General features: G+C 43.2%; 1 protein-coding gene across 25 annotated transcripts in view; it reads right to left on the bottom strand.

The window, feature by feature from the left end:
• The window catches only part of CACNA1G (calcium voltage-gated channel subunit alpha1 G), a 143,296-nt gene continuing 126,361 nt past the window's right edge, over positions 1 to 16,935 (bottom strand). For 14 of the 25 annotated variants that reach the window (XM_077188171.1, XM_077188173.1, XM_077188172.1 and 11 more), the window contains 6 exons: positions 16,463 to 16,807; positions 14,072 to 14,212; positions 10,756 to 10,890; positions 7,571 to 7,760; positions 4,829 to 4,998; positions 1 to 1,099 (listed from right to left, as the gene is read on the bottom strand). In XM_077188171.1, coding sequence (XP_077044286.1) covers positions 245 to 1,099; positions 4,829 to 4,998; positions 7,571 to 7,760; positions 10,756 to 10,890; positions 14,072 to 14,212; positions 16,463 to 16,807 — 1,836 coding nt within the window. In that variant the 3' untranslated portion in view covers positions 1 to 244. Of the gene's footprint in view, positions 2,984 to 4,828; positions 4,999 to 7,570; positions 7,761 to 10,755; positions 10,891 to 14,071; positions 14,213 to 16,462; positions 16,808 to 16,935 lie in introns of all 25 variants that reach the window. The other 11 variants (XM_077188184.1, XM_077188185.1, XM_077188175.1 and 8 more) reach the window with 11 other exon arrangements.

Raw genomic sequence — 16,935 nt, 5'->3', positions numbered from 1 at the left:
CTAGATTCAATTAATTTAATAAAATATAATATACATATAGATTCTGCACATTGTATTGCTTTTACCTAAGCAGAACATATGCTTAAGTAAGCGTGATATAGGTTAACCACTCTTTTAACCAGCTGGTTCTTTAATCTTTCTTTGGAAATTTTTTACCCAGTGCCATTTTGGAGTACAGAGTTTTTATGATTTTTTTTCTATTACATGAAAGGAAGAAGACATTTGGCACCAACAGAAAAGTAACTCAGGGGTCCATTTCTGTTTGATCAAAGGAAAAGCTAGGAAGTGTCAACAAGTCTTTCTTTGGGGTAGGAGATGTTGACATACTGTCTGGAAGCAGTGAATCCCCTATATCCACTGAATCCTTGGACTCACAGGATGGAGCACGCCTCCTCAAGCAAACGTCTCCACTGGCAGGTGAGATGCTGTGGGGTCCCCTAGGTACCAAACTCTGCCCATCAGGTGGATCTATAGATATACAAGGAGGGCTCAGTTTCTTCTTCTGCCGTGTACCTTGCAAGCATTCCATTTCACTGACCACCTGACTTATAAAGCCAGAAGAGCTGGACGTGGAATGGTGCTGAGGGCTGTTTTCTATGGAACAAATCTCTATTGAATGTCTCCTTTGATCATCTAACCAAGAGGGCGGTTTTTTTAGCAGACCCTGGGTGTCTACACTGTGATATTTCTTCAGGTCCTTCAGTATCACGTTGCCAGTATTGCCCATGTTCCTCTTAGGTGTGAGAGGCTGACCCTCCGAACAGGCACTCAAGGCTGTGCAAGTTTCTGAAGTGAAAGGCTCCGAGGAGCTGTTTATTTCAGATGCTTCTTGGTCCATTGAATCTTCAGGGGTCTCCTGATACGAGTCTGCACAAGCACAGGATGCTGGTGCCTGCTTTGAAATATTATACTGATTGTGGGAATGCTGCTGTGTATGGACGCTCGCCCGACTCCAGGCAGCCAACTCATTCACTTCTGAGGGCATCAGAGCCACTGGTGACTCCTCCTTGGGCACAGTGGGAACATTTGGGTCAGAGAGTTCACTCACCTCGGTGTGGAGATTCTCCTTGCTATCCAGAGAGTCATTCCTTATAGCCATCTGTATCAGAGCGCAGAGGGGTTGGGGAGGAGAGGAGTTGCCAGGTGAGAGAGACAGACCAAACAAAGGTTAGTACAGACAAGGCACAGCATTTAAAGGGCACTCAGCTCTGCTGAGATCCCTCAGCACAGACCCATTGACTCCTATAACAACCTGTGTTGTGGGTTCTACCAGTTCTCATTGTCGGGATCTGTGGGTTTGTCCCTGTGTGACAGCCCTTCACTTTTCCTAAATGGTTGACCTTTAGCTTTCTCCTCTAAGGATGGAGGGCTGCAAAACCAGAATGCCCCCACCCAAACTTACTCACGTTCTTGTTATGCAAAGGATGAAGGTCTACAGCAAAGCCCTCAATAATTTCAGCAGCACAGGTGTGAGCAGGAGAGAAAGATGTGCAAGTGAGCCTGTGTATTCCCTTCTCTAGCTTAGGTGATGCTGAGGCCTGGAATAGGATCCCCAAAGCCAGCAACACCAGAGCAACTCTGCTATGTGCCAGCATCAAGGCAATAGCCTGTCCCTGGCTTTGGTCCCTAGGCTGGAGCCACAACTCTGCACCATCTTATGGCAGAAGCTGGAAGCACTGGAATCCAAAGCTGGACTAATAATAATCCGTAATTATTTCAATTCATTCTGATGCTTAAGTTCAGGCTTCCTAAGGCACATTTTGCCTTGGCTGTCTGGAGCCTTTCACAGCATCAATGCCTGCTGGCAGAAGGAACCTTGGGCATGTTTTGAAGGCTTTGCCTTTTCACTTGTCAAAAGACTTTATAAATCAACCACATTAACTGGCCCTTAAAGGCAGAGTATCTGTTTGAGAAGACTTTTAAATGATCTTAAAGATAAAAATCTTCACAGGGAAATTTGAAAGAAATGCGTACACTTGGTCCCAGTCCTTTAGAAAACTGTAAGGAGATGAAATGATGAAATTCCTCATGCTAAGGAATACTTCTGTGACAAATGATCATACAGTTTATATAAATATTGTCCCACAAGGATCATTTGAGCCAAATGATCTCTATCCAGCAAAGCCCTCATCAGCTGCAGTGCATCCATGTGTGCACAGAAACACCATAGACTATTGCAGCATCTGCACATTGCGCTCCCTTTGTCAATGGGGACAACTCAGAGAATATTTAATATGGCAAACAATTTCATCCAGTGCTGGTGAATCCTTTCTAGTTAAAATTTCACAGCATAATGCTGGCAACTAATCAATCAGGAGTGAAGTTATTCTGGTCTCCTCAGCACCAGTAGTTTTAATGAGTATTTGGGAGAAGAAATCATGTTCATATCCTGAAAAGAGACACAGACCACACAGAAGTTGAATACTGAAGCAAAAAGTAATTGTTGTCATTACTTTTGCTTGCACACCAACCTGTGTTGCACACCACGACAGTATTAGTCACCACCAGCTCTTTCTTTCTCTATGATACAGGCATCTGTGGTTGTTGTTAGTAGTAACAGTACAAATGTTTTACTGGTTTTAGTGGTTTGTTTGCAAAATAAAAGGACCCTCTGCCATCTCAGAGGGGTGTACAACTGTAGCAGCCACAGCTTGGTGTGGGCTACACCTTTGATACAGAGTCCTGGAACTACAAAATCAATATAGGTTTTATTTCAGGTAGAATTCCTCTGGAGAAAAGCCTTTGTGCCATGCACGGCCGAGGAGCACAATCCTCAGCGCGAATGTTTTCCCAAAGCATCCGATCCACTCATCTTCCTCTGCAAGTGCATCGCTAATTGTCAAACATCCCGGAGTCTAAACTGGACGTTACTGTGGGGGCTGTGCTTGCTCTCCAGCACTCTGGAGGGAAAGGGAGGTTAAACACACAGGTTTTAATGTTCAGGGAAAGTGCAAGGACCAGGTATGTGATGGACAAGGTTTATCTATTATGGATTCAGGAGAGGAGAGGGCATGAGTGGAAAGAAGAAAAGGAAAAGGAAAAGGAAAAGGAAAAGGAAAAGGAAAAGGAAAAGGAAAAGGAAAAGGAAAAGGAAAAGGAAAAGGAAAAGGAAAAGAAAGCCAAATCAGAATTGCATGCAGTATATGTAAAGATAAGGATAATTGGGTACTGAAAACCAAACTGCTTTGCCAGTTTGGGCTATTTGATGTGCTAGTGAGATACTAGTGGTAGCAATAAAAAGGAGTCAAGTAGAGAGCACTTGAGCAAGCAGAAGTGCTGCGGCTGCAAAGGGAATTTTGCCTTTTAAAGGACCAAGTTTCCCAGTGTCTGGCCATCTAGATTGCAATTAACAGTAACACCAATATCACCAGCAAAACCTCACTGCTCTCATTAGCCAGATTGGGAGCTCCTTGCTGCTCAGGAGCCTGCCCAAGGCAACCCCTCATGGGTTTGCCAATGGACTGTATCAGCTCACTGCCACAAAACTCTTTGCTCTCTGACCTGTCACTCCATGAGCATGTTCATGTCACTGAAGGAGCAAGGAGAGGGAGAAAAGGAGGACAATAAATTGACTTAAACTTATGAAAAGGTCTACAAAAGGAAGCCATCAAAGAGGTGAACAAAATTAGACTGGAGAAGATGGCTAACATGGTAATTCATTCTGGCTAGATCGCTTTGAAAGGATGGGTCTGTTATTCATTAGAAAGCAAGAGAGAGTGGTTATGAACTGGAATCATGACATCAATTAGTTTCCCCATTAGTGGTGATTGGGATAGCTGGCCAACCCCATGCAGATGAATACATGCAAGGAATTCCTTATGTCAATTTAGTATTACAGACTAATGTAATTGTTAACCTTGGTACTTCACATCCATTTCTAGAGCTTAATGAATCAACTGTCTAATTTGTCAATGTTGATTAAAAGATGAAAGAAATGGGAATATTTTTATACAGGAAAGAAATTGCTTTTGAAAAAATAGAACTGATCCCCTTTGTGTATGTAAAATAAGGCATGGAAATACTGAAAAAAGCAGAGTTTTTGAATCAGATGTGCTTCTGGTCCTGGTCCAGCTGCACAATCATTGAAATATGCTTAAAATGTGAGAGTGAAGCACAAGTTTAAGTATTTTACTAAAAAAAGATAAGTCTAAACTTATGCTTCCAATCAACCAGACTGGAATCTTTGATTAGATCCCTTAGATCTTTGATTGAATCAGGATTTAAATCAATGCCAGGCAAAAACCAGAGATAAAACTGGCTACAAAATAAAACATGTTCTGCTGTGCATAAAGTCAAACTTTTTAAAAGCTCACAGTTGATGAAAAAATATTTTAATTTTCAATTCTCACTGTAAAACTAGTATGCATCTCATGATGGATGCATATGAGATAACCAATTTCCATGAAACACTTCTCTTTTGGAAAACAAGAGGAGTCAGAGGAGGGCTGGCCTGGGATGGAGCCTGCAATCCTTGTGTCCTTTCAAGCACCAAAAAAATCACAGCAGTTAAGAATGAGTTTCTCAACCCCAACAAGCCCCTGAGGAGCATTTGGCTGCATTTATGAAGAGGATTTAAAAAAATAAACGCTAACAATGTGGAGAACATTTAGGCATGTTGCCAAAGGACATGATACTCATAATGCGCGTTCTGTGGAGACTCCTGGATGGCTTTCAGATCAAAAACCACCAACCATTTTGTTATTTCTGTAGGAGAATTACAGTTCTCTGGAGGTTTCTCTGTGAATCCCTCCTTGAATTTAAAGGATGGTTAACCAGGAAATGCATCAATATAAAAGCCCAGCAGGTTTATGATCATAAGTCTGCTTACCTGTCTGCGGAGCAGCCTTTCAGCAGAAGGGGAGTGTGCCTGCTGGGAGACCCGGGGCTTGCTCTCCCCCACCAAGTGGTCGTGAGCTCTTACATGGTGGAAATGGTCCTTTGGAATTTGCAGGAGGGAGCTGGTGTCTGCCGGCTGTGACTGCACCGATGCCTTTGAACCTTGCAAGGGGGAGAAGAGGCAGAAATGGGATGTGTTCATCCAAGGGTTGTGTCCCAACCTCAGTGACCTCCCAGGGAAAACTGCTCTGCTGCACCTTGGATCAGACAGGCACAGCAAAACCACTGAATTCAGCAATTGGCTCTCCAGAACTGGGAAAAAAACTCCCATCTACTAATAAATTACTCCAGCATTGTCTATTATTTCATTTTTCCTGGCATTTTCCCCTGATACAACTGGGACTAGCTCCTGTTGAGAACAGAAGACAAGGAACTACAAGTTCATCTGAAGTGGCAATTCCTGCATCTCTGCTTTTGGGCCAATAACTACGTAGGCAGCCTCACTTCTGAGCACTGCAAACATCTGACTTTGAAAGGCTGGAGGTGTCCCCATGCCTGAACCCGCATGGAGACCAACTGCTGGGATCTCCAAACCAGCATGCACACACTGGAAATGAAGTGGAAGGAAACAGCACCTGGCAGCTCTCAAGGCTGGTTTTGCAAAGCCTCCCAGAAGAAGGAAACACATACTCTCCAACCTCTTCCTGACCCTTCATGGTTGCTGGCTACTACTTCTAAAAGGTTTGAAACTCTGTGTGCTCCCCTCACACACAGGCTAAATGTTTTTCAAAACAATTCATTTAATCTGGACTGCATCCCAGAGAATTTCATTTGTCCTGGAATCTTTCCCAGAGCAACAGCCCCATTACGAAGGAGTATTCAAACAAATGCCTCCTGCAAGTGCCAGTGTTTCTGACAACAAAACCTTCCCAGCTTGAAATATTGTGGCTTGGTTGTGGTGATTTATTAGAGGTGCCTGGCACCTTTTGCTGTCTTCACTGCACTCTATAATATTACAAACTGTAAACAGGTGGTGGTGACTTCCCCCACCCTGAAAAGCAGTGACATTGTAGGTGGAAGAGGACAGTGATATGTCAGAATGTGGGGACCTTACACACCTCCCAGCACTAGGGCCTGCTGAAGATGATTGGAATTTCACCATCAGGAGAAAAACACAAAAGGTTTAATTGTCTATTGTGGTTATTATTGGAATAGGATCCCAATATTACCAGATGGAACGTGCCTGGGCTCATCTGGCCTTGCTGCTGGACCAAAGGTGGCAGCGCAACAGGTTATAAGGCATCAGCTTTACCTCTCCAAAGTATTTCTGATACACCTCATTGGAACAGTTGTTCCTGTGGATTTACAAGGGTGCAATGCCTGTCCCCAAAAAGCCAGGGCTGTCAGATAGGGCTATTCAGGTTCTCCGAACTGAAACTGGGAAGTGAAATTTTGAAAAAGAAGGGACTCATAAATTACCCAGTCCCTTGCTGATGTAATTTTTGTTCAAGACAGTGCAAATACATCCCAATTAAAGGTCAACAATGAAGCACTGGAAATTCCCTCTGCAGCAAACATGATACTTTCATATGGCCAGGAATTTCTTGACTGCTACAGAGACCCATAAATTCTAGCTCAACTGAAGGTAATGGGAGATTTGCTATTGCTTTCTATGGGATTTTAGCTGCACCATTAGCATTATGTGCAAACAGGTTCTTCAAAACACCACTCTTGACCTTGAGAATTGTGTATTGTGGCAGAGATTTCTCAGAACACCAGATTCATCTTCCTTCCTTGTGCCCACATTTTTTTTTTTTTGCTTCTGTTCAACAGTAGCTATTCATCCAAATTCTTTTTACTATGCAAATTTCAACATCTTATTTCTAATCTATTCAAATCTCCTACCATTCTGAACATTGCTGAAATTATGTTTTGCTTAGAGGCTTTCAAACAGCAATGCTTGTAAAAACTTCACTGTCTTATTGGTGACAAATTTCTAAAATGATGGCATGTACAGACAAATTAAAGGTGGCTCCATTCACTTCCCAGCCCCAGGTAACCCCTGGCAGGCAGAAGAACTGGGGGTACAGAGACAAGTTCTGGGAGGCAACTGCAAGCACGGGGACAGAGGTGCAGGCAGGGAGAGCCCTCCCTGTACCTAAGAATATCTCTGAATTTAGCTCCAAGATGTATATCCCAACCATGCACACTGGGAAGAACAGTTCCATATTCTATCATTTTCCCATTCATCTCACACCAACATGTCTCTCAATTCAGCATATTTATGTCTATTTTATAGGCATTTAGAGACACCTTCTTCCCATCTTTCACAGATGTTCCCAGACAGAGCATCTGAACAGGTACTGTTGCAAAAAAACAGACAGGAGGAAATATTTCTCTATTGGGATTTCTCCTCTGGGGCCTGGTGGAACAGATGGAGCCCAGGCTGTAGGGACTGTAACCTTAGGGAACCAGGCAGGATACAATCAGTGTTGAGCCAGGCCAATGTCACATTGTCAAAAAATTCTGAGGAAAGGAGTTATCTTAAACAGGGCATTGTAAATTGTGGAGGGTCTTTGTAAGTTGTGGAGAGTCTTTTGACAGCCATTCCACAGGTCTAAACACACGACTGGAAACCAGTGGCAATTTTCTCCTTCCTGCTGAAGAGCGTGGGAAACCACAACTCTTGCCCCATTGGAAAATCCTACTCTTGTCCCAGCTGAGAGAGGTGTACCTGACTGGGACTTGTGATGTGCTGGTTTCCTGTTGCCCAGGGAGGCAGGGCAGGGGCTGGAGTAGGGCGGCTGGAACATGTAGCTGTCATTTGGCAAGGAGTGGGTGCGTCCCACCGAGGGCTTCCTCACACTCAGCAGGTCCTTGCTGGGGGACAGGGTCAGTGTGTCGTCCTTGGAGCGGAGATCAGCCTGAGGGGAAGAAAAATGTGAGGAAGGCAGGTGTGGAAGGGTGGGAAAGAGGAGAAGTACCCAGAAACGCGAGTGACAGCCATTGCAACCAGGATGGCACGATGGGCATGCACAGGGTGCACGAATGGATCTATGAGGGAGCCATCCCCCTTTGTCGGGGTTGTCAATAAACTCTCACATAATGGATCACAGAAACAGGAAGCCACAACGTAGGAATAAACCATGACTATTTCAGAGATATGCAAAGAAGGCATCATGCCTCAAGGTCAGCAAAGGTCACATGCTTGGCAGAACTTTAACCCTCTCTAGGTGCCCTCATCAGCAAGACAGGCTTTTGCAAAGGTGAGTAGTTTCCTCTTTTAACATTAAAAGAAAGAAAAACAAACAAAAGAACCCCAACCCAAATGCAAAAACTAGTTTATAAAAAATATTTTCTGTTCTGGCGCACAGCACAATTTTATTGGATTTTCTTCTCACATAATGAATAACTAAACCTATTTTATTGAAAAGGATATCTAAACCTACTGCTTCAGGGTGAAAGCCATTCTCTAATTAGAAGGGATCTAATGCAAGCAAGGGTTATTGTATATATGTTGACTGTGGACTTTTTACAGCCAAAGAGACTCTTGGAAGGGGCAGCCCCAGAGGCAATATTAAGTGGATTCAGCTCTGATTTAATAAGAAAATATCTCCATCCCAGAAATGTTCTTGGGTGTTATTGTCATGGAGAGTATTAGCAAAAATGGAAGCAAAGTCATCTTCCCAGTGTATTTCTAATGAAACAATTATTTAATTGTTAAAATGTCTCAAGTGAAAAACACAGGAGTAAGTTTGTGCCACTGTAGTCTAGTACGATATTTGGCTGATCATTTTTGGAAAACTTTAGATCTTATTTTCTGAAAAATTTTCCCTTCACTCAGTGCATTATAGATTTTCTGGAATCAACACAGATTTTTTTGATCCCAATTTTATCCTTCAGTCATAAAAACAAAATTTCATGATGGCATTTATTTGCATAAGAAACAGGATGAGATTAAAAGGAATTTGCAAAAAGAATAAAGGAGATCACTGTTTAATTTAATGAACAAAACAGGTCTGCACTGCCACACAGCATTTGTTTCAGTCCTTGGGAAACTGCTGATTTGGATAGAGCTTGGACACAGACTAGATCAGGGAGACTGCAATCTCCTGATACAGCTTGGGAAAGGAGAGCAAAACCTGTGCTGGTAAAGCTGAGAGTTTGGATTTGGGAACCTCTCTGTCCCTCCCTGCCTTCCCCTTCTACCCACTTCATGCTGTTTTGCTGTCATACTACTGAGCTTACAGCAGAAAAGGTGACCTGAAACCTGAGATCTCAAACTCAGACTCACCTGAATCTGAACATGAGAACTTGGATTTGAGATCCCATCCAAATCCAACCTTCAGTGAACCGTTAGGTTCATCTGGATCCAATATGGGTTATTTCCACTTTTGGATAATCTTGGGGCAAATTTCATGAGTGAAATTCATGAAAACCATTGAAAATGGCTGCAAAATGATCTTCCCAGGTCAGGCTACAGTGCAGTGGGAGCACATGACTTTTTGGTACAGTGGTACTTCTGAAAAACATGTTGTTTTGGCTTGACTGAAAACAAAATCCAAGTTTTCCTTGAACCAAAAAAAAAAACCAAACCAAAAAAACAGACCAAAAAACAAACCCAAAAACAATACAAAACCAAAAACCAAAGCAACCAACTAACCAAACAAAAAAACCCCAATCCAAATATTTTTCAACTAAAGCCACATCTAAATGAAGTGTAAAAATATTGCATTTAGAAGATATTTCAATGAAAGCTTGCAGTTTTTCAGGGGTTTGGGCAACTGTTGTGACCAAAAACTTTTTGGTATGGATAAAAATTCACAAACCCCTTTGTTCAACACAGTTTTGCCTTTTTTTTGGAGAGGGGAGAAAAAACATCTTTCCTGGCTGTACCTTTGAGACTTTGCAGTGCTGTCAAACAAGATTGTCTAATCTGATTCAAAACTAGGAGGGTTTCTCCTCTGTACAACTCTCCATACTAATTTTGAAACAAAAAGCCTCATACAAGAAGTAAAATGGAGTCCACAAAATCTTTTGCACAGGATGCCATGAAGCATGATGGGAAATATTGTCACGGTTTAAGAAATTTTTCTCAAATAAGTGCTAATTAGGATGACAGTCAACTAATATGGCAGAAAATTTATGAACAACACAAACATCCAAAGGTAGGTACATGAACAACAACAAAGAAAACAAGAATGATCTAAAATTTTGAGAAAGGAGTTATGTCTGTTGTACAGCAGAAAAAAAGCACTTGACTGTTACACAGCTAAAAATGTCTAATGTTTCAAAGAGGAGATGGTGAAGGCAGGGTTCAAAATACTGGTTATGTCAGTCAAAAAACCACTGAATAGTCAATTTTTAAAATTTTTTCAGCATAGTGGCTGCTAGAAAGATTTTGTGAAACAAGTATCATCTTGGAGAGATCCCCATTTGATATTTGTAAAAGAAACGGTCTGGCACCAATCATGCAAAAAGCCTTGTGGTGCCTGTGTTCATAATGACAAAAATCCACTCCAAATCAAAGTGTTAGGGCTGACCCTTCAGTAGAGGACATGGATCATTAGCTCATCACTGATTTGTTTCAGATGGGGAGGAAATTTCAACCTTGCTGCTTTCCAAAGCCTCTTTATTTTTACTACTTATTTTACTTGTAGAAAACACATTGTTTATACATAAGACACCAAAAAGAAAAATTGAAACAACCACTCATTCCTTGCAAGGAGCCAAGATTGTGGACAAGAGTGACAAAACCCAGGACCTAATGGCATTAAGGACAGCATCCTGTTCAGGGAAGAGGTTGGTGCTATTTGGGAAGGGGCTGGAACTGGAAATGCCATTAGGCAGCTGCAGAGAGATGGGAGCAGTATTTCGAACCCTGTAAACATCAGACTACACAGTGACCAGTGTATGTACATTGCTTTCCAGAGCATTAAGTAAGTGTGTGTTAATGTCATCAGGAAAAGAGTCATCCGTCAGAGCTAAGGACCAGGACTTTTCAGAGAGAATATCTGACGTCAGAGATAGAGCCTCCATCTCAGCTAGAGGGATCTAAAGGGAGAAATGATTAAACATAAGAAACCAGGACACAAATCTTTCAGAAAAGAAAATTAAAAAAAGAAAAAAAAAGTATCACAATCTAAATACTTCTAGACACTAAAGCAATATCCCTGCAGTTGGAGAGCTACATCATACACATTGTTACCAGGGACAGAACATTAAAGAAATTAAATATAATGAAGAAATTAAAAAAGGAGTGGGACATTCATACTTTAGTGCTTACCAAGGATCTGGGAGAGGGTTTAAAACCATACACTAATGCTAGCACTGTATTTTGCCGTTCTTTTGTCTACATCAATAAGCAAAAGTAACACTGCTTTCATAATAGAGAGATTAATCCTCTTGGCTGTGATCAAATACAAGAGGTTTCAAGATCTGATTTCTCTGAAGTTATTCCCCCCAGTAACCATCCTGGTTTCTAAGATAAACTTGTTGAGTCTCCAAAGACTCCCCAACAACAACACCATATTTTTGGGTGGGGTATGGAGTGTGCCTTTCCCTGTGCCCCAGGGAGGCTGCAGGGACCACTTTCCCCCACCACTCCCCCTTCCCCCCCCAAGAGGCAGGTGGGACCATAATTCACTTCCTCACAGATAAAAGGGCACAGGGAGAAACTTAAAACTTTATTTTGGTCAGCAAACACCTTTCTGGTGCTTTCAGCTCATTTTGGTTGGCTATAAGCCAGTGACACCAGTGGCACCAATAACTGACCTACTAAAAGAGCCAAATGCTTTTTTCAGCCCCCAAATGTCCCTCAGACCTGGTCCCAGCTGTCTCCTCTGGCGCTGAGAAATCCTGACTTGGGAATCGGCTCTACACAGCCACGCTCCTGTTTTCATGCATCTTGCGCACATGGATCCCCACTGAAGACATTCAAACAATCTATGAATGGCCTTATCAAATCATTGATGAAGCTCTCTCCCTAGAAACAGAGGTCTTTTTATAAGAAATGTGAAAATGTCACTTCAGATTTTGGAAGAAAAAGAGGGGGAAAAGAGGACAAGTGGCATCTCCCCCAGAGCAGCAGTTCTGCTGCCAGGCACTGTAAGAGGGGGTGTCTGCCCTGCAGCAGGCTCAGTTCTCCCCAGATCCCCTCCCTGGATACAGTGCTTATGACACCAGGAATGGCATTTCACCAGGTAACCTCCAAATCCAGCTCATGCTCGCAGGGGCTGCCTGCTCTAGGTAAGTCCCAGGTGCTTCCTTTTCATTTCTCACTGTGCATTTTTTTGCCATCTTCTGTGCTTGAAAAGTCTTTCAGCAGCAATAAATCTTCCAAGAGAAAACAGAGAGGCCCAGATCTCTTGCATTGAAGTTGTCAAAGGACTGGGTTTTCTCACTCTTAGAAATGGCAGCCGCAGGATGGAACAAACCCAGCGATGAGTGAGCCTGGAGAGTCTCAAAATTCAGCTGAGATAAGTAAGAGGGACGGGCTCCTCTCATCTAACCTCAGCTCTGATATCTCTTCTAGCACACTTATCTGCTGGCAATGGATAAGAGAGATGATTTGGAGCCCCTGATTTAATATGAGGCTCCCCTAAAAGGCATCACTGTGAAGGCTGCCGGCCTAAGGACAGGAATCCCTAAAAGGGACCCACCAACCAGAGCCAGAAAAAAGCTGTGCAGCAGCATGGTGGACTCCAGCAGCTCCTGCTTGCTGGAACTGCCCTGCTAGGAGCTGCTATTAATCAGGTTGCTTTCATCAAGTCCCAGCACTGCTCTGAATTCCTGAGTTGCCTGAGAACATGACAAATGGTGTGAACAGAAAAGCCAAAATGTAAACAAAACATCACCCCACTTCAGCCTTCCCAAATCCAAAATTGAGTTTGAAGCTGTCAAAACATTTTGTTGGAATCATCTAGCTGATTTAGACCAGTTTTAATTATAGGGGGGGGGGGGGGGGGGGGGGGGGGGGCGGGGCAGGTGGGGAAATGCTTAAATTTTAAAAGAAAAAGCCATTGCAAACTGGAATGCTATATTTTTTCATTACAAAAATGTCAGAACAAAGCCATTTTTTTGTTGCAGCAGCACTTTCTGATGAAAAATGTTGTGACAAAAAATTTTCAACCAGCTCTCACTGAGTTTCCTACTGACCCTCTGTCTTCCTTGCCAAAGCTACGATCTCTATTCCTCTGGCAATTATTAGAGACAACCACTTCCTATAGCTTAATAGACCCTGGGATGCAATATGGAGCAATCAGAGGGAGACATGTTATCCTGCTATATAAAGATCTGCAGTAGGATTTCATTTTACCTAAGCTTGTTCCTTTCCTCTAATGAACCATCAAAAGTTGGGTAATTTAGAGTGTCAGTGAGCTCATAAACAAGCACACTGATTTAACACGAAGACCTGCTATTTTTAGACGGGGTTGGGGGGTGGGAGGAGAGGGGGGAATAGATCAAGAAATATGGAATTTGCTCAATTCCAACTGCAGCAAAAAATAGGTATGCTTGAATTGTTATCATGGTCACTGCTGTCTTTTAGGGAAAATATTTGCTCTAAAGAACAATGCACTTCAAAAAGTAGGTATTTTATTCTAGGAAATAAGTGGACTAATTTTAAACAAGCACTGTCTGCTTGAGAAAGCACTGAAGCACACAGTTACTTCTGTGCATCATTAATGGCTGCCTCCCCTCCCAAATTCACTAGATCAGAGATGAGGATCTAGTTTACAGTGACCCATTTGCAAGAAGGCTGTTGAGGAAAACCTTTCAAAACTGGATTTTCATGCAGTACAAGTAGGCACAGAACACAGAGATCATTGGATGAACCCCAGCAACTCAGGCTCTGCTCTGAGAAAACCTCACACTGCAGGCTCTGCAGACATTCCCTGACATTGCTGTGGAGCCCTGCTTAGGAGCAGGAAGCCAAATATAAGAACCACACTGAAGGATGGAGATGGAATTTTGCACATTTCCCCTCTAACACCCATGAACTGTAAATCCCAATGAAAAAATTCTTACTGTGTTGAAAGGGGAAAGGGAAAGTCCGAGCATGTTCTCTTCCTCTTGCCTTGATATACAACATCATCTAATCCCACAGAAAAAGCCAAAGTGACTTATGCTTCCCAATCCCTGTGACTGCATTACATAAAGAACTTTAACTTGCTATTAAAGGTCTCAGTCAAATTGAGTTTGGATGGAGACTTCGCAGGAAATTAGGAATATTAACCTGGTTCTCAGAGTTGTAATATTCGGGAGCTGGGAGGGCATAATGATGGCACACAGAGCCTGACAGGTTGTCCATCAGCTTCAGCTCTCCTTCCAGAGATTCCTGGATCAGCAGTGATATGGTATCAAACAAGTGCCTTTCCTAGGAAGGGTGGTGTATAGCATGCAGAGAGAGAGAGAGAGCAAGCCAAAAAGAGAGGAGGAAAAAGGCGAGGGATTGAGACAGAGAGAAAAAAAGGACAGCATTTCAAACCCAACGAACAAAATGAGGGGAAAAAAATAGAAGGGGGGGAAAAATAGGTGGAAACATTCAATGAGAACAGCAGTAACAGGAACAATGGGACAGGAGAAAAGGAGAGAGAACAGTGCAGTAATATCACGGTGAGCAGAGACAGCTTTCCCAGACATTACAAGAGATGGGGCAACGGCAACCGCCCCAAGACCATGGCTGCTCCCACCCGGGGCCCTTCTTGGGGACAATCTCCCTCTCATCAAACATGGCCAGTCATTTCTGGGGGCTGAGCAGCATTTTTCCATTGGTACTGTCAACTTCAACAGGACACTACTTCTACAGTAGACTTCTACACACATGGTCCATGCTTTTGAGCTGCAGGACCTAATACTTGACACCATATCCAGAAGGCACAGAAATTAAAATAACCTGACTGAAGAGAAGCTGAATGTCCTGTCCATGGAAGCTGCAACTGAGCAGGATGGACATATGTCAGGTCACTAATTCACATGCCAGACATGGGCTGAGGCGCCCCCAGTAGTCTGGCCAATGTTAAACCAGCCGGCCACAGCATGGGGGTTGTACAGAGCAGGGTCTGGCTTTTGCAGGCAGCAGGGGAGTGATTTCAGGGTGCACCTTCCATGTAGGGAATGCCCAACGCATACAATGAGATGAGGACCAGCGCTACAGTCAAACAGCACACAGTGCAAAAATCCCAGGAATGAGGCAAGCAAAAGAGCATGCTGTCATTGCAGGGTTGTGTCTTGGGAATTGTATTCCTCTGCTATCAAGCTCAAGCATCAGATTTGTCCTGAAGATTTTTGTTGGGAAAATAAATAGTCAGAATAAGATCTCCTGGAGGTTTTTGAGGCTTCTGTTTGAGGGAAAGAGCAAGAAACACACTCTGAAGGTTATTACTGGAATAAACCCCTTCCCGGGCTGCCTTCAGAGAGGGAAGGTTTAACAGACTGCAGAGTGAGGGTATCATTCTGACTGATTTGTCTCACAATTTTGCAATTTCTCTTTTTTGCCAGTTTCAGTGCTGGTGCAGGACAACAGGGATGAGGACAGTTTGCCAGTACTCTGCTCAACACACACAGCACCAGTTGGGACATGTTGTTTCTTCTCAGAGGACGTAGTAAATCTGGATTTCCCCATAGGGCCCTGAAGTCCTTTTTCCTGAGCCAAAGAGCAGCTTTGGACTCTATCTCAGACATCAGAGATTCTAATGGCACCAGAAATTTCCAGTAGCTTAGGAACTGAAACAAAGATTAAGTGGGGATTTACTCTCTTTCACCCTTGGACTAAAAATCATAAATTAGTTTTTCATGCATTAGAATATGCATTAGTCTACCCCAGGCTGTGGCCAAGACATGCTGTTGTGAAATCTTGATGTAATAAAAGTTAATGAGGTCTGCAGAGAGTTTAACCCTATCTGCAATCAGCTAAGACTAAAAAAAGGCTGGACTGTATTTCCTGAGTAATTTCAGCTCAGTGACCTCCCAAATAACTTGTCTGGGGCTTGATCTCACCTCTCATTCCTCAAACTGAGTCTTCATCCAAAAACTGTGCTTTAGGGAGACGTGGTGCAGCTCATAGCAGCATGCTGCTGCTAGTGGGAGTTCTGCCATCAGCTCTGGTGAGCTCAGGTTTGAGTCTCCTCTGGATTATTCTATTGTTAAGAGAATCTTTTCTTACAAGCCTGACTGTGGGGATGGATATTAAATGGAGGTTACATAAAACAAATTTAATACTGAAGCAAAGATTAGCAAGTTTTATTCCTCTTTTATGTTGGGGCTCATGGTCTGTATTAGAAAAGCAAACACATTATGCTCATGATTTTGCTATCACAAAGGACCAGTCAAAACTCTGAATTAGAGTAAATTTGGAGCTAGCTCTGAACTCTGTAGCTTGAGCTGACCTCCAGAGTAAATTGCAAAACTCTCTTCCTCCAAACAGATGCATCAAGGTGGACTGGAGACTGCCTGTTGTCTCTTCCCTGCAGCATTGGTTCCCAAACCACAAAAGAGTCAGCAGCAGACAGCAGGGAATACAAGCCCAGAACATCTGGTACATGCCTCTTTCACTACCAACTCATGCAAGTCTTCCCCAACAAAAATGCAGGTCAAGCCCTCCTCACCCTCCAACAGAGATTCTCACCATATGATAAGCTAGTGAGAGCTGAGAATCCACCTTGATTTGCATGGGATCGGTAAATCCGCTGGGGTTCTCTGGTCTCTCTCCACTGGTGGTGCCTGTCCATGCAAAGATGTTCGACGGGCTGTGCTGGCCAATGCTGATGGTCTTCATCTCCATCTCCAGTTCTGCTTCAAGCTCTGCCTCCTCCTTTGCCTCCTTGTTGCTCTCCTCCAAGTGCTTCATAAGCACCGCAATCACCACATTCACCAGGACAAACTGGGCTGTCAGCACAAAGGAGACGAAGTAGATGGGGGAAATGACAGTGTTGTAACAGGTGGACTCCTGGTCACAGTCACGCAGTGTGTCCTGGAAACAGTGGGGGAATGATCACAGAATCAGCCAGGCTGGATAAGACCTTGGAGATCCTCAAGTCCAACCTATCACCTAACACCAACTTATCAACTAAACAATGACACTAAGAGATGGAGGGATGT

This window comes from Agelaius phoeniceus, chromosome 19 (assembly GCF_051311805.1).
Source record: "Agelaius phoeniceus isolate bAgePho1 chromosome 19, bAgePho1.hap1, whole genome shotgun sequence".
NCBI lineage: Eukaryota > Metazoa > Chordata > Aves > Passeriformes > Icteridae > Agelaius > Agelaius phoeniceus.
Note: the sequence above shows the minus strand (reverse complement) of the source record. Positions and strands in the feature narration are given on the sequence as shown.